Below are 23,528 nucleotides of genomic sequence, written 5' to 3'. Positions count from 1 at the left end.
CATCAGTCTTGCTAAATATGGAAGAATTATGGAAGCTTTTGCTTTGTAGAAAACTTCCACGAAGCAGGAAGAAAAAAAGCACAGCAATTGCCCCCAAATTATGCCTTCTTCAGAAGTGAGGGAGATGCTGTGTGTTTTTGGCTTTGTGCATTAGTGAATCCTTTTACTTTTTTTGTGCGTGTGTTTGTTTTGAAAAATGTCTATAGCATATTCTTATCTTCAAAAAGATCTGGGTCAAACATTTTCACACCTTTAATGCTGTGGTGTTTTTGCAGCCATTACAGTTCCATTAATTTCGCATTTTAAAGTTGTTATTTTATGTAGGCTAGAAAAATGGCAAACAAAATCACTGCACTAAGAAGCTGAAGAAGCCTTATTATCTGCACTTGATCTAACACGGTTAAAGCTCCGTGTATAGTACTTTAGTTTTAAAATATTGCAAACACGTTGATTTACTGATCAGTGACAGACCATTGTATTTGTTGTTAATACAAGTAGCATATAAAACTGCAGTTTATCAAAAGAGCATTCTGAAATATCAAACTCCTAATTAACTTAGATGGCAACACTTAGTAGCTCAGACTGTTGTTAAATTACTAGAAGGAAGATCTGAAAGGCCAGTAGCCAACCATGCACAAAGGAAAATATGCCTTGGAATATTGGCGTCTTCCCAAAATGCATAGTTTTCCCATAACGACTGTAAAGCTTTTTCATCACAAACCTCAGTAATTTAGCATTATTTACAGAGTTATGCAACCACGCTAATAAAGGATGGGACCAAGACTGAGTTTAAATGAATGAAATATCTTGTGTAAAATACAGTGAAGAGGTGTTTCCAAAGAAGCAATGTCATTTTCTAATCACTAGGTCACTTCAGAAGATCAGTTTATAAGTCTGCTAGGTTAGACTCTCAGCTTAGGTATGTTTCTAGTCTCTGTAGCATGTAACTATGCTTCTACTTCCACCAAAAAAAAAGCTTTTTTTTCCTTTTTGTTTGCCACAGAATTCTGTTACCACATCTTCATAGCTAATTTGGTACATCCATTTCATTTATGTACAATTCCGCGCTGTTATGAGCAAATAACAGCTTTGCTAGCTGTGTGCCATGACCTTGCGCAGATGCATTAGAGACAGTGTCCAGAAGAGATTCTCCAGGCTTTCGTCATAGACTTGATTTCAAAAAAGTCAATTCCACTTTTTTTTTTTTGTTAGGCACAACCTACAGTGCAGCAGAAACTTCTTGCTCTCCAGTAGACTGTGTGTAGGTGGAGCTGGCCCGTTCAGCTGTGTCGGCATAGAAAACTGGGCAATATTTAGAGAAGTGGGATGCAATTTGCTTTCGGAAAAAGCTACGAAGATACTTCCTAAACTTTTCTCCAGCAAAGGCATAAATGACAGGATTGATACAGCAATGGATCATTGAAATTGTTTCGGTCACTTGGGTTGCTTTGTGCAGTTGCCCACTGGTTTCACAACTAGTGATAGAAAATGAATCTTGAAAATCACGCAAGAGAATACAAATGTTATATGGTGCCCAGAAAAAAAAGTATACAATCATGATGATAAATATAAGCCTGACGGCTTTATTTTTCTTCTCATTCCTACATTGTAGCAATGTCTTTATGATTTGTGTGTAGCTGCAGATCATAATTATCATAGGAATAACAAGTCCTAGGATGTTCATCTTTAAGGCCAGGAATTGCTTCCATTCATCTCTCCGCTCCTGCGGATAATGAGCGCTGCATGTACACCGTCTGTTCTCCTGTTGAGTTTTGTGAAATACTATCCCAGGAACAGAGGCAAAAAGAGCAACAGCCCACGTGACAATGCTGGTGAGGATGCCGTAGGTAACTGTCCTAGCTTTTAAAGCAAACACTGCGTGAACTATGGCCAGATACCTGTCTATGGTCAGCAGGATTATGAAAAAGATGCCGCTGTAGAAGCCAAGGAGGTAAATGCCTGAGAGGATCCGGCACAGCGCTTCTCCAAAAATCCAGTCGTGAGCAGCATAATAAGCCCAAAAAGGAAGAGAAAATATAAAAAGCAAATCAGAAATGGCCAGATTGAGCAGGTAGATGTCAGTCATACTCTTCAACTTCTTGTATTTTACCAGGATGAGGATAACAAGAATGTTGCCTATGAAGCCAAATATCACCACTAATGAGTAAAGCGGTGGCAGAAAATTTGCTGCAAAGTGCTTTTCCTCAGTTCCTGGGCATGGTGCTGAATCACCATAGTCAAATGTTGTTACATCCATGTCACCTAGGTCAGTGGTATAGTTTTCCATTGTGTGCTGATCTGCAAAGGAAGAGAAGAGTGGTCAGCTGCAGGGAACTCTAGGCTTGGCAGGGAGGGGAATGAAACACAGCGATGGGGCCTAGCCTCATTGTGCCAACGTGCGCTGCAGCCCTCACCCAGGGGAGTACCTGCAATGTCACTCTATCATGGGTAAAATAAAAGTGCAGTTTGTGGCTTCACGGGAGCCTCAGTGCCGCTAGGGATCATCTCTGGTGGTGTAGAAATGACCCAATGTAGAATGACTGACTGCACCCACCTGCTCACGTGCTGTAATGGCTGCTGGCGAGCAGCAAGTCAGTAGCGTTGGTCTGGGTTCCGATGGCAAAGGCTGCGTCCTCTTCAGAGTCTGGGTCAGGCAGAGGCCATGGAAATGGCTGGCCTTAGGTAGCTCTGGAATAAAAGCTGTGTGCAGCCCTGTCTTGTGAGTGCTGTGCTGGACACGTTCAGCTGATGACCTGCAGGGATAATTGCAATGGAAAGAACAGGTAGGCAAACACCTGTCCAAATGGCATAAAGGGTTTCACTTGCTATCAGCTTGGCCTATACTACACATATCTAATGTAGAATCTTCCTGATAAGTGTAACACCTCCACAGGGCTCAGTATTAAAGAAGTTTTGATTGTTTTTTTCTATTAATCAGACATTACTCAGTTGCTCCAAAATTCAGATGAGTGTTTGAGGTTGCACCTAGGTGAACAGCTGATATGGCTGTCATTGTGAGGGTGAGCTAAATATTCTGGATGTATATTTGTTGTTTGCATATCTTTCTTCATCCTGTTCTTGTTACTGTTTCCAGTGAGATGACATAGAAACTAAAGCAGTGCAACGGTTGCCCCTATACTCCGTCCCTGTTTGTGTGTGGTGTCAGGAAGTCAAAGGATTTGAGATGTGGGTGCCACTCCTGTGGTTAGGACCAAGAATCTGCCAGATGAATACCCATATGCAGAGCATAGCTGTGTGTAACTTGGTCTCTGAGAAGTGTCTTTGCACAGGCTCCTGGAGAAATCTACAGAATTCCTGCACAGCTGTGAGAAGCAGGGAAGAGGATTTTGTGAAGACAGGTGTCAGAAGGACCCAATGATAGGTGTCAGTGCTTCCCAATCACTTGATGGGGAAGTGAAATGATGCTTGATGCTTTGGTAGCCACTATAGAGCTACTTGCTGTTGGGGAAAGTGGCTGCTGTTTTTTATCCTGTATCCTGACAACTACTTTTACAAAGCATTGCACTGTTGTGGCTCTCTCGTCAAGGCAGCAGACTGCTCACAACACAGAAAGCTTCAGACACTGTGTCTGCCCCAGCTTGCTGTGTGACCACTCAGATAACTCAGCAGTCATCACTCCTTTCCTGTTTTGAACCCCGCTGTGCATTTCTTTTTCAATGGGAAGGTCTGTCCTCTCTCACTGCAGATGTCTTTTGCAGAAACTACACTGAAAGCCATCGCTTTTGTTTCTGCACTTGAGTTCTGCAAGACTAAATTGAGCTGAAGAAACTCAACCGGTGATTAGAGTGACGTTGGAGCCATCCACTGGTTTCCTTTTTCGTAGCTCTCAGTGGTCCATTCTGAGTTACAGCATGTGAAATCACTGAAGCATCTCCTTGTGTCTAGACGTAATTGTTTGGGTTAAAGATGTATTTTCTGCTGTAAAAAACAGATCACTGAAAGGCTAATGTTCCTCATCTTAATTTTTGTCTGATTGTGAAATTTAACTAATCTTAAACTGACTCTTGAGAAGAGACTGCTCGGTAGGCCTTTGACCACTTTCCAGTGACCTTTAAAATGAGGATCTGGGTCTCTCCTGAGCTCCTCAAAACCTTATTGAGATTATTTTACAGCATAGTGCCAATATGAATCTGTCCAAAACTGAGAGAGCATGCTTGGAGCAAAATCTGCACCTTCAAACAAAAGGAGATATTGCACTTGCAAACCTGTTTTCCACTCCTTTCCCATTTTATTTCTCGGGCAGTGTTGTCTCCGTTCTCAGCATACAATGGTGAGAATGTTCATACTGAGGTATTACTTTGATATGTAGAGTTTGGCATAACATTTTCTTCTGGAGAAGAATTAAGAGAAAATTGTCGAGTCTTAACAGTTGTGTCTAAGGCTTACCTAGATATAGTTTCCTGGGTAGAAAATAAGTGCTGTCAGAACCTTCAAAGTCTGATTTTAAGGAAGCTCTGGTGACCTCTTTGAAACAATTTTTTCCACAGCTGTTCTTACTACATAGTCATTACAATACTGAGATCGCAGTAACGGAAGTGGCTGTGGCTCAGGTGTATTGACAGTAAGTTGTTTGAAAGTATTTAAGTATTTATATTTTTTAATTACTCTCAACAAGTCTGTTAGACAAAAAAGCACCTTCAAAAAGGAGTTATTGATCCAAAACATTAACTTTTTTTATTTTAAAAGCATGCCAAGATTTGCGAACTGCGCAAATATTCAAGATTACTTTCAGCTTTTTCATGTCCTGACAGTGCTGCTCGTAGCTAAGTATCCCTATTTGCAATTTCCCAGTCAGCTGCACTGTGCACTGAGATTATGGGATGAGGAGCTGGATGCAGAACATCCAGCCAGGCCCTGTGTGCTGGGGCTGAGACCAGTTTGACCCTCCTTGCTAGTCTAACTAGAAACTGGTAAGAGCATCAGTAGTTGTTGAAAATGACAAGATCGTCCCACTGGGCAGAAGCAAGCATCTTATAATTATTTACCCATGGTGGAAGGGTTTGAAACCACAGCCCAGAAGAACAGTTGCAACCACAAAGCAGGTAGAAGGCCACTAACCACATCTACTGCACTATCAGTACTTGTGAGGGTTATTTCTTAGCCTCTTAGCTCTGTGTCTTGGTCATTTTGCACTTGCATGATGCTGAAGCACAAACAGGGCTATGACAAGTGACTGGGTCATAAACAGAGTGAGATTTTATGAGTATGCAATTGACTGATAGGATTCATGCTAACACTGCAAAGTCTGCCTTGTTATTACTGCAGCAATCCCGTTCATGACAGACCCTTCTTTTTGCTAACGGTCTTCTCAGTTTGTTCCTTCCTTTTTTCTTTCTCTGCCTTCTTGGAATGAGAACTCCATCTTCCCTCTGTCTTATTCCTTTCAGCCTCACTTGCAAAGTGCAGTCTTTCCTCTGAGTGTTTCTGCTGAGTCCAGTCTTTTCTTAAGAAGCCTTTCTCTGCAGAAGTACTTATTGCCCTGAATTGAGTATAGCACCCAGCATATGCTAACAACATAAGCTATATAAGCTAATCTTAGAAAATAGGAAAACAAACCACCAGGTGTTTCTGTGCTCTATTCTGTAGACTCACCGTGTTAGGAAGCAGCGATGGCCACTGACTAGAATGCTTCACTGAATTAACTGACTGGGTTGCAGCAAATGGCAGTAAAATGCTAAGCTACACCACATGTAAACAGATTCCTTGAGATAAAGCATTTAAAACATACCAGATTTTCTGTAGTCATTCTGTAAGAGAATAAGTACTCTTCAAATGAGTTGCTTCATCTTCGGAGTCACAGATTTAAAATCCAAATTTCTATCATAATGCATCACATTCAGAGAAAAAAAAATTGTGTAATCTGTTTATCAAAGAGCCATATTCCTTTACATTTCTTATCCCAATCACCTTTCTTTGTTTATCTGGTTCCCCTGCTCAACTCTTCTAGTGGTTCTATCCTTTAAAAGCAGGATATTCCTTTTAACATACCCTGTTCTTTTCCCCAAGTTGTTTTTTAATGTAAAGTTCTCTAGCAAGATTCCACAAGTATTTTTCACCTCAGTCACTGAAGTACCTAAACAACTGCTAAATGCACAGGTAGAAGAAAATAAAGCAAAAGAAAGAAAAGATGACTTACCATAAGGTGCAAGTGGTGCCTTGGATTATTACATCAAGAGTAACGCTGAACTGATTTCTCGCTCACTAGCAGAAGGTTGCAAGCACCTCTTCCTGCGTGAAGAAGGATGTATCAGTTTGAAAACTTCTAGCAAGCAGATCTGTTTTCACTTAAAAAAAAAATCAAGGAGCAGTTCTCTTTTTTTCTAAAAATGGGTTATCAGATGTTACTTTTCTAACTCTGCGAGATGTGCAAAGAGATGTTGAAATTTGAGGAGGATCCTCTTAGGAACTGAACTAGAAGTTTCACAATCCACAGCTGTAGTTATAGGGAAAAAAATTTTGTGTAATTTTCTCATTTAAGTTTACTCTTTGAGTCAAGAGAAGTTTATGTGATGCTCATCCCGTTACATTTCTCAATCATTATGTTTATTTTATGATATTTGTCCCTTAACTAAAATACAGAAGTTAGCTTTCACCTTGATGCATTTGTATCTATGGAGTTACCTGCATTTTGTATCGGTTTGCTCTGAGATGCAGAGCATCTTATATTTTAGCAGAGGTGTTGATTCTGTTTTACTCAAAACTAGTCTTTTGTACCTTTTTTGAAGTCCCCTTCATAAGGCTCTGCCTTTAGCCTATTTCATAAGTTGGACAATCTTTGAAAACAGTGCTTCATTTACTGGAGTTAAGCTTCAGAAAAACATAATGAAATCTGATATTCTTTCAACTTTTTTCCTTGTGGCTGATTCCTTTGACTTTTAGATAGGGTTAAACTAAATCTGCACTGTGAGCAGCTTTTAGATCTTTCTTAGACATCAAAGATACCACACAGCAGGTGGGAAAGTTACAAAGCAAGAGGTAGTGCCTTATTAGTTGTCTGAGAACCCAGAGAGAAAAGCCCTGAGTAGTTAGCAAACGAAGTAAATATCTGTTACTCCTGCCTCCCCTTGACATCAGTGATCCTCCCTTTGGAGGGCTCTGGGATAGGTTATCCTGACAACCTCGTGAAGTCACTAAAGGTGTAAAATCTTGCTTTGGTTGCTGCCATTCCTTCATCCAAGGCAAGGGAATGCAGCTACTGAGTTACACCTCAGATTTGGTGGGTAGAGTAAAAAGGGAAAAGCTCAACTTATGTTCCATGTCAAACCCTCTGTGTTAGGGACTGATCAATGTCATTGCTCCATAAAGTCAGAGATTTTTTTTTTCCCATTCAGTGGCTTTTCTAAGAAGCCCTTTAAGGGTTAGTGTCTCAGCATCAAAATTAATGGCTGCTGTAGAGTATGCAAAGATTATATTAATGCTGCCTTATTTGATAGCCTATATTAGACCTTCTATTCAGTTGGTGCCAAGAGCTTCTAAAAATATTTCCATGTCACCTTTGCCATGCTCCTAATTGCTGTCAAACTTGGCTGACTCAGATGATGCCTGAAGGTGCTTACCTCTCTTCACTGATGAAAAAATAATAGGGAAAATGAAACAAAGTATGTAGGCTGCTTTGAAAGTAATACCTCCTATTTATTTCCATGGAAGCTACAACGGATACAAAGAGCACAGTAGCACTATTTGATAGGACAATTTCCTATCTAAAAAGCACTATTTTTCAACATAGTCACAACCATTAGCTGTGCATTTTTGCCAGCAATGAACAAGAGCCTGCATGCCACACTTACAAAAGTAGGCATGGCCATCCAGAATGCAGCTTGTTTTTCAGCTCAGTGTCAGCACTGCTGAAGTGCACCACCCACCACCTCACTGTGCTCACATCCACTGTTTGGCCTCCATCAACATTCTGCAAGCACTGATGAATGTCAATGGGTGCCATTTTTCCACATCAAGAAATTGAGTTCCACACCTTTACGCACTTGCATGTCAAACCCCATTGCGTCAGTCTGCCTCTCTGCTGCCATCTGTCACATGGCAACAGCACATTATGGAATGTTGGTGGAAAGGTTCAATCCCTACTGCCATGCCAACAACATCTGCCTCTGAAGTCATGGTCAAATAACAAAATTGGAAGCATTACTTTTGGGACAGCCTTTGCATATTACTTTCCTCACTGTAATATGGGATCTTGTCTAACTGTGATAGACTTTCACACTGTAGTCCATAATCCTGGCTGCTGCCTCAGGCAGCAAAGAAATTTTGTAGCCACATGCGGACTTTGTTCCTAAGACTACCTCTACAGGTAAATCCATGTTTCTTAGCTTGAACTTCTTTTCCTTCCAACCTTTTTTTTTTTTTCTAATTACTTGCTGACTTAGGAAGGGTAGTAGAAATGGAACAGAGAGATAGCCAGCTCAGTGTTTGTGTCATAACCATACACGGGCATGACTTCTGTGTTCTAAGATGGTGTTTGTTATCCACCTTAAGATCTCAAATCAAACTTTTTGGATACAGATATACTACTGAACTGCAAGCAGCCACCTACGTATTGGGAGTGCACATTCACCACCAGAATGTGGCAGAAATTTACAGCCACCAAGCAGCCAACACATGAGCACCTGCCACAAGGGCAAGATAACAGTAGGCTGAAACATCCCTAGTCCTTCATCAGTGAACCTGTACACTGCATAGAGCATTTGAGATGGCGAATGTGGAATGACTCAAGTCCTGAAAAGAAACCAAACAAGAAGGGTAGGCCATGCCCTAGAAAGAATTTCACTTGACACTTTTTGTCTTCTAAGTTGTTTCTCATTATATTTACAGTTTTTCTTGTCCCATGATACTAAAAATTTTCTACAAGCTTTGGCTGTACTGCCTATATTTTTGTTGCAACAGATTAGCATCAGCCTATGCTTTACTCCTTACACACTCTTTTCAAGTATATCTTTAGTTCCTTACTGAAATATCATGAATTCTTATCATTCTCAAATGAAGTATTGTATCAAATTAATTTTTGCAATGTATAATTCATAAACAGTCTAACTAGTAACTTTAAAAAATGATTGTAGGATTTATTTCTGAAGCTTGATTCACTTTTCTCCCTACTCAGCTCTCCCTAGTGAGCACTGTCTGTTACAGGTTGCATAACCTGCTAGAAACTTGAAAGCCTTTCATGATCTCACATTATATCTCATATTATAGACAGAGGAAACTGTCCCAAAGCTGTTTTTGGACATCAAATTTTTGATTCTGAACTACACTCTCAACAAAAATGGTCTTAAACGTTTGAACTAATATCAACAACTTAAATCTAAGGTTTCTAGTAGGCTGATCTTCAGCAATACTTCCTTGATCACACAGATTAATCAGTGTTATTAACCTGCTTGATTTTATTGCTTATTGATTTTCATTCTCTTATCTCAGCCATTTGATCAGCGTGTGTTCTTTGATCAGCGTTCTTTTTTACTAACAGTGGCAGTGAGTGTTGCAGACCAGCAGAGGGCCTCTGCCATTCACAAGTGTAGCTGCCGACTGGGTGAAGTGATTTTGCCCAGCTGGGTCTTGAAGGCAGATGAGAGGTCCCCCAAGGAGGGGCTGAACAGCTATGAAACTTGGCAGCACAAAAACTCTGAGCGCATTCTGGCAGTGGGTACCTGGGCTATAACTTTCTTATCAGCACCTACAGGATGTGTTCAGTTAGCTCTACACCTGCTACAGATAAGCAGATCTGCTGGGAAGTCAGATTTAATCAGATCTTGTACTTGTGTCTTTTGTTGTCCCTTGATGCTGATAGGACTTTTTTCTTTTCTTTCTTCTTTTTTTTTTTCTTCCTTTCCTCTCTTCTCAGTAGTTTTTGATGGACCCCTGCAGATCCCAACTTCCTATCCAGTCCAAAGCTCCATCACACCACCCGAGACTGTCCATCTTCCCACTGCATTTCCTCCTCTCCCCTGCTGCTTTCAGCCTGCCTCCATCCAGTGTGTGTGTGCTGACACTGAGGTATGGCTACTTCAAGCTAACACATCAATTATTATGAGTCAGATATTCTGTTTTTCTGCTGTTGGTTTTTTGTTGTTTTTTTTTTCAATCCCTTACCCAACAACTCTTTGAAAAAAATGCACTGCAGCTTGCCATGAGCTCTAGTAGATTTTAAGAGTCTTTACCTACAGGTGAACTTCATAGTTTTACCACAGAATTGAAGAAATCATTCAAAAATAAAAGGAATGGCAAGTGGTTTGGTATAGCTTGGGTTGTCAGCTATCATGGCTTTACTTTCAGAGATGAGTAAAAGCTATGCTTAGTGATGTGACACTCGTTTCCTCCATAAAGACATTTTTGAAATGGTGATGTGTTTTATTCCTCACCTGTGAGGTCAAGCTGATGTACCCTGCAAGTGTGCAGCAATGAGCACTGACAATTCAATCTTTTCTGTACAGTTATATGGTTAGTTATATGATTCATCTTCAAAGTCGTCAGGCCATCACACTGAGGTATCCAGTAACTCAATAGTGTGGCATTTCCACAAGGAGATGCCACCATTACTGGGAAGCCTCCAATAGCACCATGTTTGCTGGGACACACACTAGGTGCACAGATACCAGTGTCACGTACAAACGTAATCGAGCACAATTTGGGGCACAGAAATTTGAAAATGCAGCTAATAGTTTTGATTCAATATATTAGAGTCTTGCAGCATGTGATGAAGAAACAAGAAAAATAAAGATCTAGGTCAGAAGAGTAGGTGCCTTTCTGATAGATGCACCATGTGATAGTGCAACCTACAAAAGGCTGTGGCTCCATCAAATGCAGATCATCCTTTCCATCTGGAGAAGAGGTCTAATGAAGCATGTACACAAACCTGACACATTTCCTTTTCCATGTTCTTCCAGTTATATCTAATTTTGTTGTATTGACAAAATCTGCTTCTAAATTAGGATAGTATTAACAGGCATCTTATTTCACCAGTAATCAGTAAAATACCTCATAAATAAATAAAATGTATTTCTTAATGGAGAGACTGAATAAAGATATCCAGCTGAAACTATTTTGTTCTTGGATTGTTTCCCTTTCTTTCCTAACAGCCTTATATTTCAGGCTCTCAGGTTCTCATGACTACTGTTTTGATGCCACTGTACAATCACACCATCTAAGAAATGAGAAAAAGTATATCTAATCTTACCCAAAATTATCAGCAGGGATCCCCAAAACAAAAAGTAACGGTGTAAAACTGTGACAAGCAGAAAGAAAAAGACAGCAAAATTCTTGAGACCAAAGGCCCTTACACTTCTGAGGCATAATCTGAGGAAAAGTGGGGAAAATGTTGTGCACCAAACAAAAGCTATTACCACAGAGTCCTTAAAGAAACCATTTTATGCATTTTGCTAATTATAGAAAATTGGGTTATGAAAAACAAACTCTGGAAGACACAAGCATTCCTAATCTGGGCTAACACTGCTTCTTCACATTGTTTATTGGCAGTGAGATCAATGTGGAGGTTTTTTCCCTGTTCTTCTGTTTGTTTCTCTACTACAAGACATATAAGTACATAACTATTCATTGCAGCACATACACGTTCCATGCTGTTGTACTATTTTTATTTAGGCTTTCCCTGTGCTGCTGATAGTGAACTAGCAGTACTTCTGATGCAGTGAGGAAAAAGAGAGCATTGCTTCCTTCTACTGTTTTTTCCCAGACTTGTGATGCATTCTGCCATGTTTTTTGTTTTTACAGAAGAGGGACCATAGTGCAATGAATCTTACTTTTGAAGTCATATATTTCACAAATTATCAGTCAAGAACCAATTTTTACACACCATTTTAATTCTTTGCTTGTTCCAGATGAATTTATAGTATGTACATTCTAGGTGTTTTTGTAGCTACACTGTGAGTCAGAAACACTCCACAGTATGCTTATAGGTCCTGGACCTTAGCTCAGCCGGGCCGAGAAAATCACACACCAAATTTCTTCTCAGTGAAAGCTAGGTCATAGAAAGAATGGAGAGAATCTGTACAGTGAGAAGGTATGTGCCAGGAACCAGAAAGTACTTCTGAATGCCAAAGATTAGCAGTAGTCTGAAATTGTCCATACCTCATGATAGCGTCCCAGTAATTAATGTCCACATGGCTTCTTCGTTTCCATCCACTTGATTTCCACTGCATTCAGAAATTCTGGTGTTAGGATGGGTTGCACTGCTATCATTGCATCATCCTACTGGCACAACTTTGCAGATAATTCTGCAGGGCTGATCTGTGCTATTTTGCATATTGGTCTGTGTATCTGATAATGCCACCCTTACCATTGCTTTGGCCCCTTGCCAGGATCAGTCATTTCAGGCTTAAAACACTCAAAGTGAGATTGCTCTCATTGTCACAGGAGTTACAAAACTGCTCTGCTTTTGTACAAATCCATGCAGTATTTCTTTTCCTATCATTCAGTTCTCTAAAATGAAATACAGCTCCTAATAGATATCACTAGAATATGGGTACAAAACAATACCCTCTTCCCTGTTTCTGGACAAACATCTTCATTTATTTCAGCCTAGGTGATTGTTCCAAATGTACCAAAATTCACTGGCTTTCTCTCTGCTTTCTGCTTCCTCTGCTGTCTTGTGGGGCTGGATTCTTTTTTTTTTTTTTTTTTTCATTAAAAGACAAAGATGTGAAGCTTCTCAAGCCACAGCAGCCACAAAAAGAAGGTCAGTAGCTGTCAGTATTAGACAACAGCAATAAAATTAAACTGCAAAATGCAGCAGTATCAGCCTGTTGTGCTGTTCAACATGGTCAGCACTCTATCATTCTCCCAGCACATCATTTCTCTGATTTCTGTTAGCTAGAACAAGATGCTATATAAACGTACCTTTGCATTCTTTCTATTTAGCCCTTTGTAATTTTCACTGGACAGAGTGATATTTATTTTGGAACTTCTTAAATGAAAGAGTCTCTTACTTGTCTAAATGTTTCAACATTCAGAATGCTTACAAGTATTTATCTGTTTGTACTTTGAGCTTTCTGTTTCTCTGGGTATTTATTAGCCTCTGTTAAGACTAATAAAGACATTCTCACAAGTTTTGCCACTACTCTTCTGTGTTTTCCCTTTTGCATCTATTTCTCTTCCTTCATACTCAATTTGTCTTTATTTTACTTAAGATTTGTACGTGTCAGTTTACAAATGGATTAAGAAATAAGAAAGTCTTCTGACAGGAGCAGTCACATGCACTGGTTATCAGAAGATTCACTATTTCTATGTTTATCCATTATACAAATACCACAGACCAACCAGTGCCAGTAAGAACACTTCTGGTGGTTTGAGTACTGTCGAGCACTCACTGATACCATATATGCACTTTTTCTGCACTTCCTTTTGCCATTTAGGATGTCTGCCAGGGGCCTGACAACATAGTTGTCTTCTTCTGTGCTGGCTGTTCCTTCCTGTGTGCTTTTGAACAAGTGGTGGCAGCAGCTCCTGACTGAGAAGTTGGGCTGTGTCCGTTAACTAATCCGATGGATTGGTTTTGGCGTTGTGCTTACATATTTGTTGAAGACACATGGATGTTCTTTCATAAGCGTGCTATGTACAATATACAGCAGATGCAGTCTTGTAAGAACTGCATCAGTACAGGTTAGGGGCTGACCTGCTGGAAAGGAGCTCTGCAGAGATGGACCTGAGTGTCCTGGTGGTCAGCAGGTTGACGATGAGCCAGCAGTGTGCCCTCTGGGCCCAGAAGGCCAATGGTACCCTGGGGTGCATTAAAAAGAGCGCGGCCAGCAGGGAGGTTCCTCCTCTCCTATTCTGCCCTGGTGAGGTCACATCTGAAGTATTGTGTCCAGATCTGTGCTCCTCAAGCCAAGTTCAAGAAAGACAGGCACACTTCTTTTCTAGGATTACTCTATACAGTGCAAGGAGACTATAAGTAGCTGCAGAAACTCTGTAGAGAAGCTTGTATTTATTCTGATACCAATGAAGAGCCATTTTTTTATTTGCCTTCCTTATTCCTCCTCTTTTCCTGTTTATGACACAGCCCTCCTTTTCCTACCTGACAAATCTCACCCATCTAAAATCTGTGCCCCTAAATTTCTCTCAAAGCTGAGTGTAACAGGCTCTTCTCAAGCTTCCTGGTAGATAAAATCATGCCAGCTGCAGTAGTTCCTGAACAGTGCAGAGAGTTTTCTTCTTGCTTGATTTGGTTTGCTTCAGTTCAGAGTGCAGTACTGCAAGTGTTGAAGTCTATCATAGCAGCTTTTTGCTACCTCTGTTCTGAGAGCAGAGCTGATGCTCTTTTCCTCACAAGGAGACCACGGGCTACAGAATACACATCATTTCTCAGACATAGTTTATTACTTTTGCTGCATTAACACTAAAATAGGAAGAAGCATAATTTCCACAAAACAAGAATTTAAAGCACAGCAGTAGAAGTACCGCAGTTACAGCAGGATTTGTATCACACTCATCTAATTTATACTTTAACATTAAAAAGGGGCTTTTACTTTTGTGCAGTAGAAAATACAAAGTAAAGGAAAAGTGTTATTTACTGTGAGCATAGTTTTTGGTCTTTCCTTTTGTATACCTGTGGCTGTTAACCTCACAAGGGAGCAGCCAGAATGTAGTAGCTGGCAGGAGACCAGCTAACAGCTAATAGAAGTGGTGCCTTGAGGTAATAAGGCTGAAGAGGGAAGAGTATTCACACCACTGCAACAAGGGCATCTGATCCCTGAATTAAGAAGCTGATTTCTGGGTTCTTTTTGCAGTCAGACAAGTAATCTTCCCCAGAGGTCTTTCAAATCATGTCTGCTTCTGACTCAGGCATCTCTTTTTTTCCACTGGCACTGAAGGACCTTGATGAGATTTGCTGTTAATGTACGCATCTAAGTCACATGTGCAATGTTAAGAGGTGTGCAATCCCCTCTTCCATTCTGACATTGCCAGCAGGTTACTTGAAGCTGGCTTTACAGATTTCTGAGACTAAAACTTTGCATGCTTGAATGGTGCCCCTTGAAGGAAATGGGAAAAAAGCAGCACTGTTTGCCTGTGTAAGGAGTGTTTAACTGCACTTCCTTACGGTATAAAGCAACAGTTTAAAGTTCATATCACATCCTAGGATGCCCCTTTTTATTTACTGAAAAATTCTCAACAATGGCATAAATGTGTGGCTTGGCATAAAAGTGTTGCCATTACAGCACTAGGGTAATGGTCACTAGTCCTCAAAAAGCATGCAGTCCTGATCGTGTCAACAGGGCATCGTTCTCCTGAAATGGCAAGGCGGTTACATCTCTACAGATAGCTGCTCCTGTGCTTCCAAGGCTGCTGTCTTCCCAGAAGTCTGTCCCAAACAGCAGATTTACTGTGTAAGTCCAGAGCACATTTTTAGCATGCAGGAGCCTATTTTGACACACTTTCTGCATCTGCTGTAGAATGTCTCCCTCTACACATGTGAGAGAGGCCTCCACTCAGTACTATGCTCATGCTCTCCAAAATCCTCTGAAGGATTACGTATTTTCATATGTAATCATGCATCGTAGCTAGATGAAGTAAGATAACTTTAATTCTGTCCTTGCAGATCTCTGCTTTTACTGTCTAAGTGCTATTTCTCTGGAAGGGATCGAAGTTGTCAGAAACAAGTTCATGGTTGTTTGGGGGTACAACACTGACTTCTTATACACTTACTAGGCTTGCAGTTACTTGTAAAATTGCACCCACAAAAATGACAATCTTGTCCATTAAAAGCTCACCTTGGAAAATGTTAGCAGTCAAACAATGATATGATTGGCATAAGATTAAATACCTAAAATAAACATACTGTAACTTAGCCTATAGTAAAAAGGATTATGTTTAGAAACAAGTACCTTACAGATAAATCCTTGATTTAAGTGACCACGTAAGATAGAGTTCAGTCACCTCTCTCATTAGTGAAGAGAAGTTGTCTTGGTATCTTTCATCCTTATCCTTTTAATGGAAATGCCTCTTATTCATGTAGAAAAAATAAGGGAAAGAGGAGTAAAATGAAGAATACTGAAAGCTTCCCACTACAAATGGCTGACTGTTTCAGAAAGAATACTTTTATTTCCAAATGCAGTCAGGATTCTGGGTGTTCCATTCATGCTGTATACTGAACAGGTACATCAATCCTCAAAGCCTCCTCCCAGTCTTACATTGTTCATGTGGCTGTGAATAGATCTTGTGATATTACTTATTGCTCCTTCATCTATTTTATATTCTTCCCTAGTAAAAGCCATGAATATTTGTTCATCGGACAGAATATGGGTCTGCCATCAAAATCAAACAAGTCATTCTGTGATCAAGCTATGATACTAACAGTTAATGGGAAATGGTTGTTTCTCTTAGATTAACATCAAAAAATAGTGTGATCCAGGCAACTAACCCCAAGAATTGGCATAAAGATCTTCTACAATGTCGTCCACTTCGTCAGGCAAAGAGATGCAGCATTCACTAGCTAGACTCTAGAATTATTTTTACAATCCAGTAGAGATGTCGTGCTCGGCAGTTGATGCTGTAAATGTGGAACTAACTCTTTCTAATTTTTCACGATAAAGAGATGGACACTTTTTGCACAGGTGAGCTGCAACATGCTTACGGAAAAATGTATGAAGATATTTCCTAAATTTTTCTCCAACGAATGCATAGATCACAGGATTGATACAGCAGTGGATCATTGAAATTGTTTCTGTTACTTGAATTGTTTCGTCCAGCCTGGTTTGGCTATCACAATCTGGAGAAAAAAAAGAAGTTTGAAATGTGTGCACAAAAGAAGCAACATGGAACGGTGTCCAGAAGATGAAATAAAAAATCATGATGACAAAAATAAGTCGAACCGCCTTCTGTTTTTTCTCATTCCTGCATCTCAATAATGTTTTTAAAATTTGAGAGTAACAGAAAATCATAATGATCATTGGAATGATAAGCCCAAGAATGTTCATCTTTAAAATGTAGGAGTGCTTCCAATTTATTAGGCTATCTGGAGGATAATGAGCACTGCATGTATACTGTGTATTCTCCTGTTGAGTTTTGTGAAATACTATCCCAGGAACAGAGGCAAAAAGAGCAACAGCCCACGTGACAATGCTGGTGAGGATGCCGTAGGTAACTGTCCTAGCTTTTAAAGCAAACACTGCGTGAACTATGGCCAGATACCTGTCTATGGTCAGCAGGATTATGAAAAAGATGCCGCTGTAGAAGCCAAGGAGGTAAATGCCTGAGAGGATCCGGCACAGCGCTTCTCCAAAAATCCAGTCGTGAGCAGCATAATAAGCCCAAAAAGGAAGAGAAAATACAAACAGCAAATCAGAAATGGCCAGATTGAGCAGGTAGATGTCAGTCATACTCTTCAACTTCTTGTATTTTACCAGGATAAGGATAACAAGAATGTTGCCTATGAAGCCAAATATCACCACCAATGAGTAAAGCGGTGGCAGAAAATTTGCTGCAAAGTGCTTTTCCTCTGTTCCCATGCATGGTGCTGTATCACCGTAGTCAAATGTTGTTGTTGGCATGTAACCCAAATCAATGGTATAGTTTTCCATTGTGTGCTGATCTGCAAAGGAAGAGAAGAGTGGTCAGCTGCAGGGAACTCTAGGCTTGGCAGGGAGGGGAATGAAACACAGCGATGGGGCCTAGCCTCATTGTGCCAACGTGCGCTGCAGCCCTCACCCAGGGGGGTCTGGCAGCATGAAGACTGCAGTGACTGCAAAGTCACTCTGTCATGAGTAGAACATAAGTGCAGTTTGTGGCTTCACGGGAGCCTCAGTGCCGCTAGGGACCATCTCTGGTGGTGTAGAAATGACCCAATGTAGAATGACTGACTGCACCCACCTGCTCACGTGCTGTAATGGCTGCTGGCGAGCAGCAAGTCAGTAGCGTTGGTCTGGGTTCCAATGGCAAAGGCTGTGTCCTCTTCAGAGTCTGGGTCAGGCAGGGGCCATGGAAATGGCTGGCCTTAGGTAACTCTGGAATAAAAGCTGTGTGCAGCCCTGTCTTGTGAGTGCTGTGCTGGACACGTTCAGCTGATGACCTGCAGGGATAATTGCAATGGAAAGAACAGGTAGGCAAACACCTGTCCAAATGGCATAAAGGGTTTCATTTGCTGTCAGCATGACTTACAAAAACACTGTTAAGAAAAAAAGTGTTATTTTATTTCTCCTAGAATTTGTTTTAAGCTTCTACTCCAGCTTTTACAGAAATAGCACCCTTGCTTAAATGATAAGTTTGATTTCAGTTTTTATTTTATTGAAATCACAATTTTGATGAACAATCTGTAATGTAGCAGCTTCACAGTTGCATGACCATAATATGAGAACTGTGTCTGTTGCCCCAATACACTGTCCCTCTGATTCTGATTGGAGAGCTGTGGAAGGAGCTGGGCTTGCCTGGCCAGGAGCACCACCATCTCACGGGGAAGTAGCAGTGCAGGGCCATGTGATACCCTGGGAGACTTCTGCTACAGTGCCAGCAGGGAAAGGCTTGAGAAGTGGGTGCCATCAATCCTTTCCTTTCTTGACACCAAAACCTCCTCCTGTCCCAAATGCCTGGTAGGACCAAGAGTCACCTAGATCCAGACCCAGATGCAGAAGCATAGCTTTGTGTAATTTTGTCCCTCAGAAATTAAGAAGATATATTTTTGCACAGGCCCCTAGAGAAGTCCACAGAATATCTGCATATCTGTGAGAAGCAGGGAAGAGGATTTTATGAAGACAGCCATTAGTGGAACCAAATGTGCTTCCCAATCAATTTGTGGGGGAGGGAAATTGATTCTTTAGGTAGCCACTGAAATAGAGCTACTTGTTGGGAGAAATGGCTGCTGCTTTTTTCCTGTATCATCATCCTGGATCCTGATGATTGCTTTTACGAAGCATTGCATTGTTGTGGCAGAATGATTGCTGCTCTCTCGTCAAGGCAGCAGACTGCTCACAACACAAAAAGCTTCAGACACTGTGTCTGCCCCAGCTTGCTGTGTGACCACTCAGATAACTCAGCAATCATCACTCCTTTCCTGTTTTGAACCCTGCTGTGCATTTCTTTTTCAATGGGAAGCTCTGTCCTCTCTCACTGCAGATGTCTTTTGCAGAAACCACACTCTGAAAGCCATCGCTTTTGTTTCTGCACTTGAGTTCTGCAAGACTAAGTTGAGCTGAAGAAGCTCTGCAAGTCAAAATCTTGTCAGTGGTTAGTGGCAATGAGGCTGCCCTCCAGTCTGCTTCTTTAAATCATGTCTTCTGCACTTCAGCATTTGTGCTGCTTTAAGAGTATCCTTGCTAGCTCTTGAGTACTAGCTATTATGAATACACTACCACTTGTAGCTATAGGAATGTCTAAGTGCTGGTATGGCTAGCAGACTTTTCCACAGACTTCCATGCTGAGGTAATTCAAGCTCAGAAAGTCCCTGGCCTGTTGCATTGACTCAGTCAGGGATGGCACATATCACAGTACACTGAGCTGAGCCCTGAGTGGGGTTTGCACAGAATTTCTTCATGGAAATCACAGTGTTCAATAACTACAAGTTACAGCAGCACCTGCATGTGAATGGAACCGCTCATCTGAATGAGTGGGTCATTCAAACTGAATGACCCACAAAGTTTTCTTTGCCTTTTTTAGGGCTGAAGACTATTTCTCCTTTCAAATATATAAAAGGGTTACAGAACAATACTTGCCCTGCCTTTGCTCCTCTCCTTTTCACAAGTTTGTCACAAAGAAAGAAAAACTAATCAATGAATTTTAGTCAGCTTAAAAGTGTGTCAGCAGTATCTAGTGCACTTTACAATGAGAGAGAATTAAAGTGTAGCATAGAGAAAAAACCTGGAATCTAAATAAATAACAGCTACATCCATATAGCAGGCACTGTGAGAGATGTGGCCAGTGTCCTCTGATAGCAGCTTTATTGATTTAACATTGTCTTGGTCTTTCTGGAAGGAGTTTCTGGACTGGCAAAACTACAGAGAAGTACGTGTGTTGGCCAAAGACACCTTGGCAAGCAAGCATTTGTTCATACTTCTCTTGAGTTACCAGAAAAGCCGAAGGAAAAGATAGAAGTACAAACTAAAACCTCTGAGCTGATATGAATGCATGATTTTCTGTGATGCAAACCACAGAATTTCTTTCCAGGATATGTCTGGAGAAAGACAGTCCCTTCCAAAATTAAACCCTGCTTTGGAAAGTTCTTCCTCTTTTATAACAGCTGAGCATTAGAAACATCTTCTTTTTGGAACTGCTTGCTTGACACTTGATTTATTTTTCTATTCCTGAAGAACATTCAAGGAAAAGGTACAATCATGCTGGAAAGAAAACAGGCTCAATTCTCTGTGAGTGCTCACAACCATTCTGAGGATGAACTGGAGTATGAAAAAGTAGCCTGGAGTGGATGAGATTCCCAACAAAGGTCGTGGTCATCCTGCCCTCCCCATATTACTGCCTTAAGGGTCACCCCACAGAGAAGTTCAAGACCACTGCCCAGGTGGTGCCAACTCTTCCTGGCAAATGACAGTGGAATTCTCCCATAAAAGCAATTGCTGCTATCAGCTACATACTTAATATACCGAAAAGGGGAAAAAAAAAAAAATTTTTTTTTTTTTTTTTTTTTTTTTTGGACCAAGTCTCATTTATCAAAGCAGAAGCATGAATAGTACAATTCCAGCAAGATACTGATGAACTTCATTCATGTAAAACCTCATTAAAGGGAAATTGCAAGCTAGATCATGACTGGCCATTAAACTGGCATCTACAGTTGAGACAGGGAGTACAGACTTTCAGAGACCAACCCAAAGAAGAGGTAATCCCAAAGGATCTTTTATAACATGATAATAAAAGCACCTTTAGCAAGTTAAATACTTGAATAACATAAAGAAAACAAACCAGACTGTGATGAGATAGTGATGATACATCCATATGTATCTGATAGAATAAGACGTGGCTAAGATTTCAGAAGGCTAGAAAAAATGAAAAGGATTTGATGTCTCATCAGTTTATATCCTTAGAGGAATCTATTTGCAAGCTATAGACCTCCCAGGACAGTTGAAAACCAATTAAGTTTAAATTACAAAAAAATATTACAATTTTCTCTACTATTTGTCCACTTCAATTCTCTGCTGTCACATTAACCTTATCCTGAGCTATAAGCTGGTTACAAGACCTAATTTTTATTAAAGACAATGTGTCTGCTTAAATGGCAGTTCTGCTCCCACTGTCATTAGGTACATCTATTTCCCCACTCAACAAATATTTATCTCTCTATACACACAAATTAAAAAAATGAGCTACTCACAGGTTTATCAAGCTTGTTTTATCAGACTGTGTCGTCGTCTTCTTTGTGAACAAGCATATAGTTAAACCCTATCTCTGAAAATAGGAAATAGAACTTCCTGTGTGATCTATTGCAAAATATTACAAGAATCAAGGGCACAGTTCTTCTTTTCAGAAAATGAGCAGTGTTAAGCTGTGTTAGGATGAAGGGGGCGTCTCCTCCTGCACCAGCTGAAATTCAGTATCTGATCTAGTGCATCTCTACCAGGTAAAGACAAGGTGGCTTCATTCAGGAAAACCATGCTCTCAAGATAGTGTCTGTAGGTAAATACACCTCTGCTATGTAATAGAAAGTGGTATGAAATACCTGGCATTTAGCATGTGTAATTTTAAAATTAAACTCAGATCACAAAAAGGTCTGTTGAAAAAACCCACCAAGGTATTCTTCATGTATGTTGTCTTTTACTGACTTACATATGATCACTAGGGAAGAAGATCTGGTAGGCAAAATTAAAGACATTTATACCATAAATGTTATGTTAGCATCACACGTGCCTCTTACAAGTCTTGTGAAGAGAGACAAGCTTGGGTCCTGGAAGCAGCATGCCTGTGTTCACACGGAGACCTGCTGGAGCTGCATAGGTCAGTCCGAAGTAGTGATGATGAGTAGATGTAGTGATGATGATGATAGAGCTGCCTTCCTTCCAGCAGGAGACCAGCTCAAGCACTGTGCACCATGCTGTACTGTGGGATGCAGACCTCTACCTGAACATCTCTTGTAATTTTGGCAAGTCATTTGTAATGATCTTGCAACCACAAGATCAGAAGTGGGCAGAAGCCTGCAGCTCATTCCCTTTTTGATGTGGTGGCATTGCAGGATTGAAAGCAACAGAAAGAAAGAAATGGAACAGAGCATGGTTCAAATATATGTCATACGTATTTTTTTGAAACATTTGTACTATCAACATCTTTCCACACCAACTTCAATAACTGTGTAGGTAATCACTAAAAATGAGGACTGATGATTAATATGGTCACTCAATGGCTTCCTGGAGAGTCTGTTTAAGTTTTTAGAGCAAAGTATACATTTTTCCTACAACTTTTAGCAGCAGCTGTTGCCTATTCTCTCTGAGACTGCTGTGTGGCTTCCTGCAGTATTTCTGAAAGACTATAAGACTGGATTTTGCTACAATCTGGATTTTGCATGGGGCTTTTTTCCTAGAAAATCTATGTGGATTTTAAGTAGTGATAACCTGGCCACTGATGTTGCAGTGATTACAAAAGAAACTCAGAGAGCTGTGAGCAGTAGCAGAAAGCGTGTCTAAGCAAGACATTAGGAAGGATAATTTCCGTAGTGACTGAGAGACATAAATGTTTCCTGTTGATCTGGAAAGGGGTGTGTAGATTTTGCTGTAAATACAGAAAAAGTGCAGAAAAGCTTCGACCCTGAGCAGGAAGGGACTTCCCTACAAGGACACAGTGCACAGCAAGGAGGTGCAAGCCACATTTTTTTTTTCTATCTCATTTCCCTCTGAGTCACTGCCTGAATTTGAAGTCATGGTTTTTTGATTTTTTTTTTTTATTTTTTTTTTACTATTTCAGACATCTCTTTCTATTCAGTGTAGAGGCTGCTAATGCAGCAAGTTTTTTTTGCCAGTTGAAACATCTGTGGGCTGCTATCTTTGGTAAAGAACTGCTTAGCTGGCAGAATCAAAAATCCCGCCTAAGGCAATTCTTTTCAGTGGTCTCTAAAAGAAGTGGTTTGTCTTGGCTCTTGAGAGTGGAACTTCTTTGAAGCCCATTGTCCAGGGGCTATGGCCGAGTATAATTGTATGGGATACCAGGGGGAATCCTTCACCTTTTCTCTCCTTGTCTTGAGACACTGGCACTTCCTTCTGTGCTTCTCAGAGGCTTTCAGGAGTCTTCTTTTTGCTTGCTCTGTCAGTTTGCCCAAGTAAAAAGCAGATACAACTGAAATGAGCAGAACCGACCCATAAGCGATGGCAGAAGTTGTGGAAATCTAACAAATGCAGCACGTGGTGATTGAACACCTCCCAAGCAAGAGACAAAAAAGACTTGGTTGTACAAAGAGCCCCCTATGTAGACAGTACTTTCTAAACAGATGTGGGCAAAGGAAATGTGTACAAACTGCAAGCATTCATACATTGACGGAATTGCTAAAAGATGCTGTACCTCAGGATTGGATGAATTCCTGTCTTCATTTTCTCTCTTACACAGATCACTAAGAAAGATCACAGAAGAAG

The 23,528-nt window shown here is 40.6% G+C and overlaps 2 protein-coding genes across 3 annotated transcripts; both read right to left on the bottom strand.

Moving 5' to 3' along the window:
- Window positions 1-62: 62 nt before the first annotated feature.
- LOC122189615 (C-C chemokine receptor type 5-like) lies at window positions 63-12,179 on the bottom strand. The gene is given in 4 exon segments (XM_042888923.1): window positions 63-2,298; window positions 2,555-2,674; window positions 2,677-2,765; window positions 12,109-12,179. Coding segments are annotated over 4 exon segments (1,359 nt in total). The 3' UTR covers window positions 63-1,219.
- A 3,872-nt stretch (window positions 12,180-16,051) lies between these two features.
- LOC122189614 (C-C chemokine receptor type 5-like) lies at window positions 16,052-21,358 on the bottom strand. 2 transcript variants are annotated; one of them, XM_042888921.1, is made up of 3 exons: window positions 21,287-21,358; window positions 17,845-18,043; window positions 16,052-17,566 (listed from the first exon to the last, which is right to left on the bottom strand). In XM_042888921.1, the coding sequence occupies exon 3, from the start codon at window positions 17,553-17,555 to the stop codon at window positions 16,488-16,490; it is 1,068 nt and encodes a 355-aa protein (XP_042744855.1). In that variant the 5' UTR covers window positions 17,556-17,566; window positions 17,845-18,043; window positions 21,287-21,358; the 3' UTR covers window positions 16,052-16,487. The 2 variants fall into 2 exon arrangements, with proteins under 2 accessions (XP_042744855.1, XP_042744856.1); XM_042888922.1 differs by lacking the exon at window positions 17,845-18,043 and having other exon boundaries at window positions 21,287-21,320.
- Window positions 21,359-23,528: the final 2,170 nt, after the last annotated feature.

Source organism: Lagopus leucura, unplaced genomic scaffold (assembly GCF_019238085.1).
Source record: "Lagopus leucura isolate 7727_CA_CO unplaced genomic scaffold, USGS_WTPT01 Super-Scaffold_100157, whole genome shotgun sequence".
NCBI lineage: Eukaryota > Metazoa > Chordata > Aves > Galliformes > Phasianidae > Lagopus > Lagopus leucura.
Note: the sequence above shows the minus strand (reverse complement) of the source record. Positions and strands in the feature narration are given on the sequence as shown.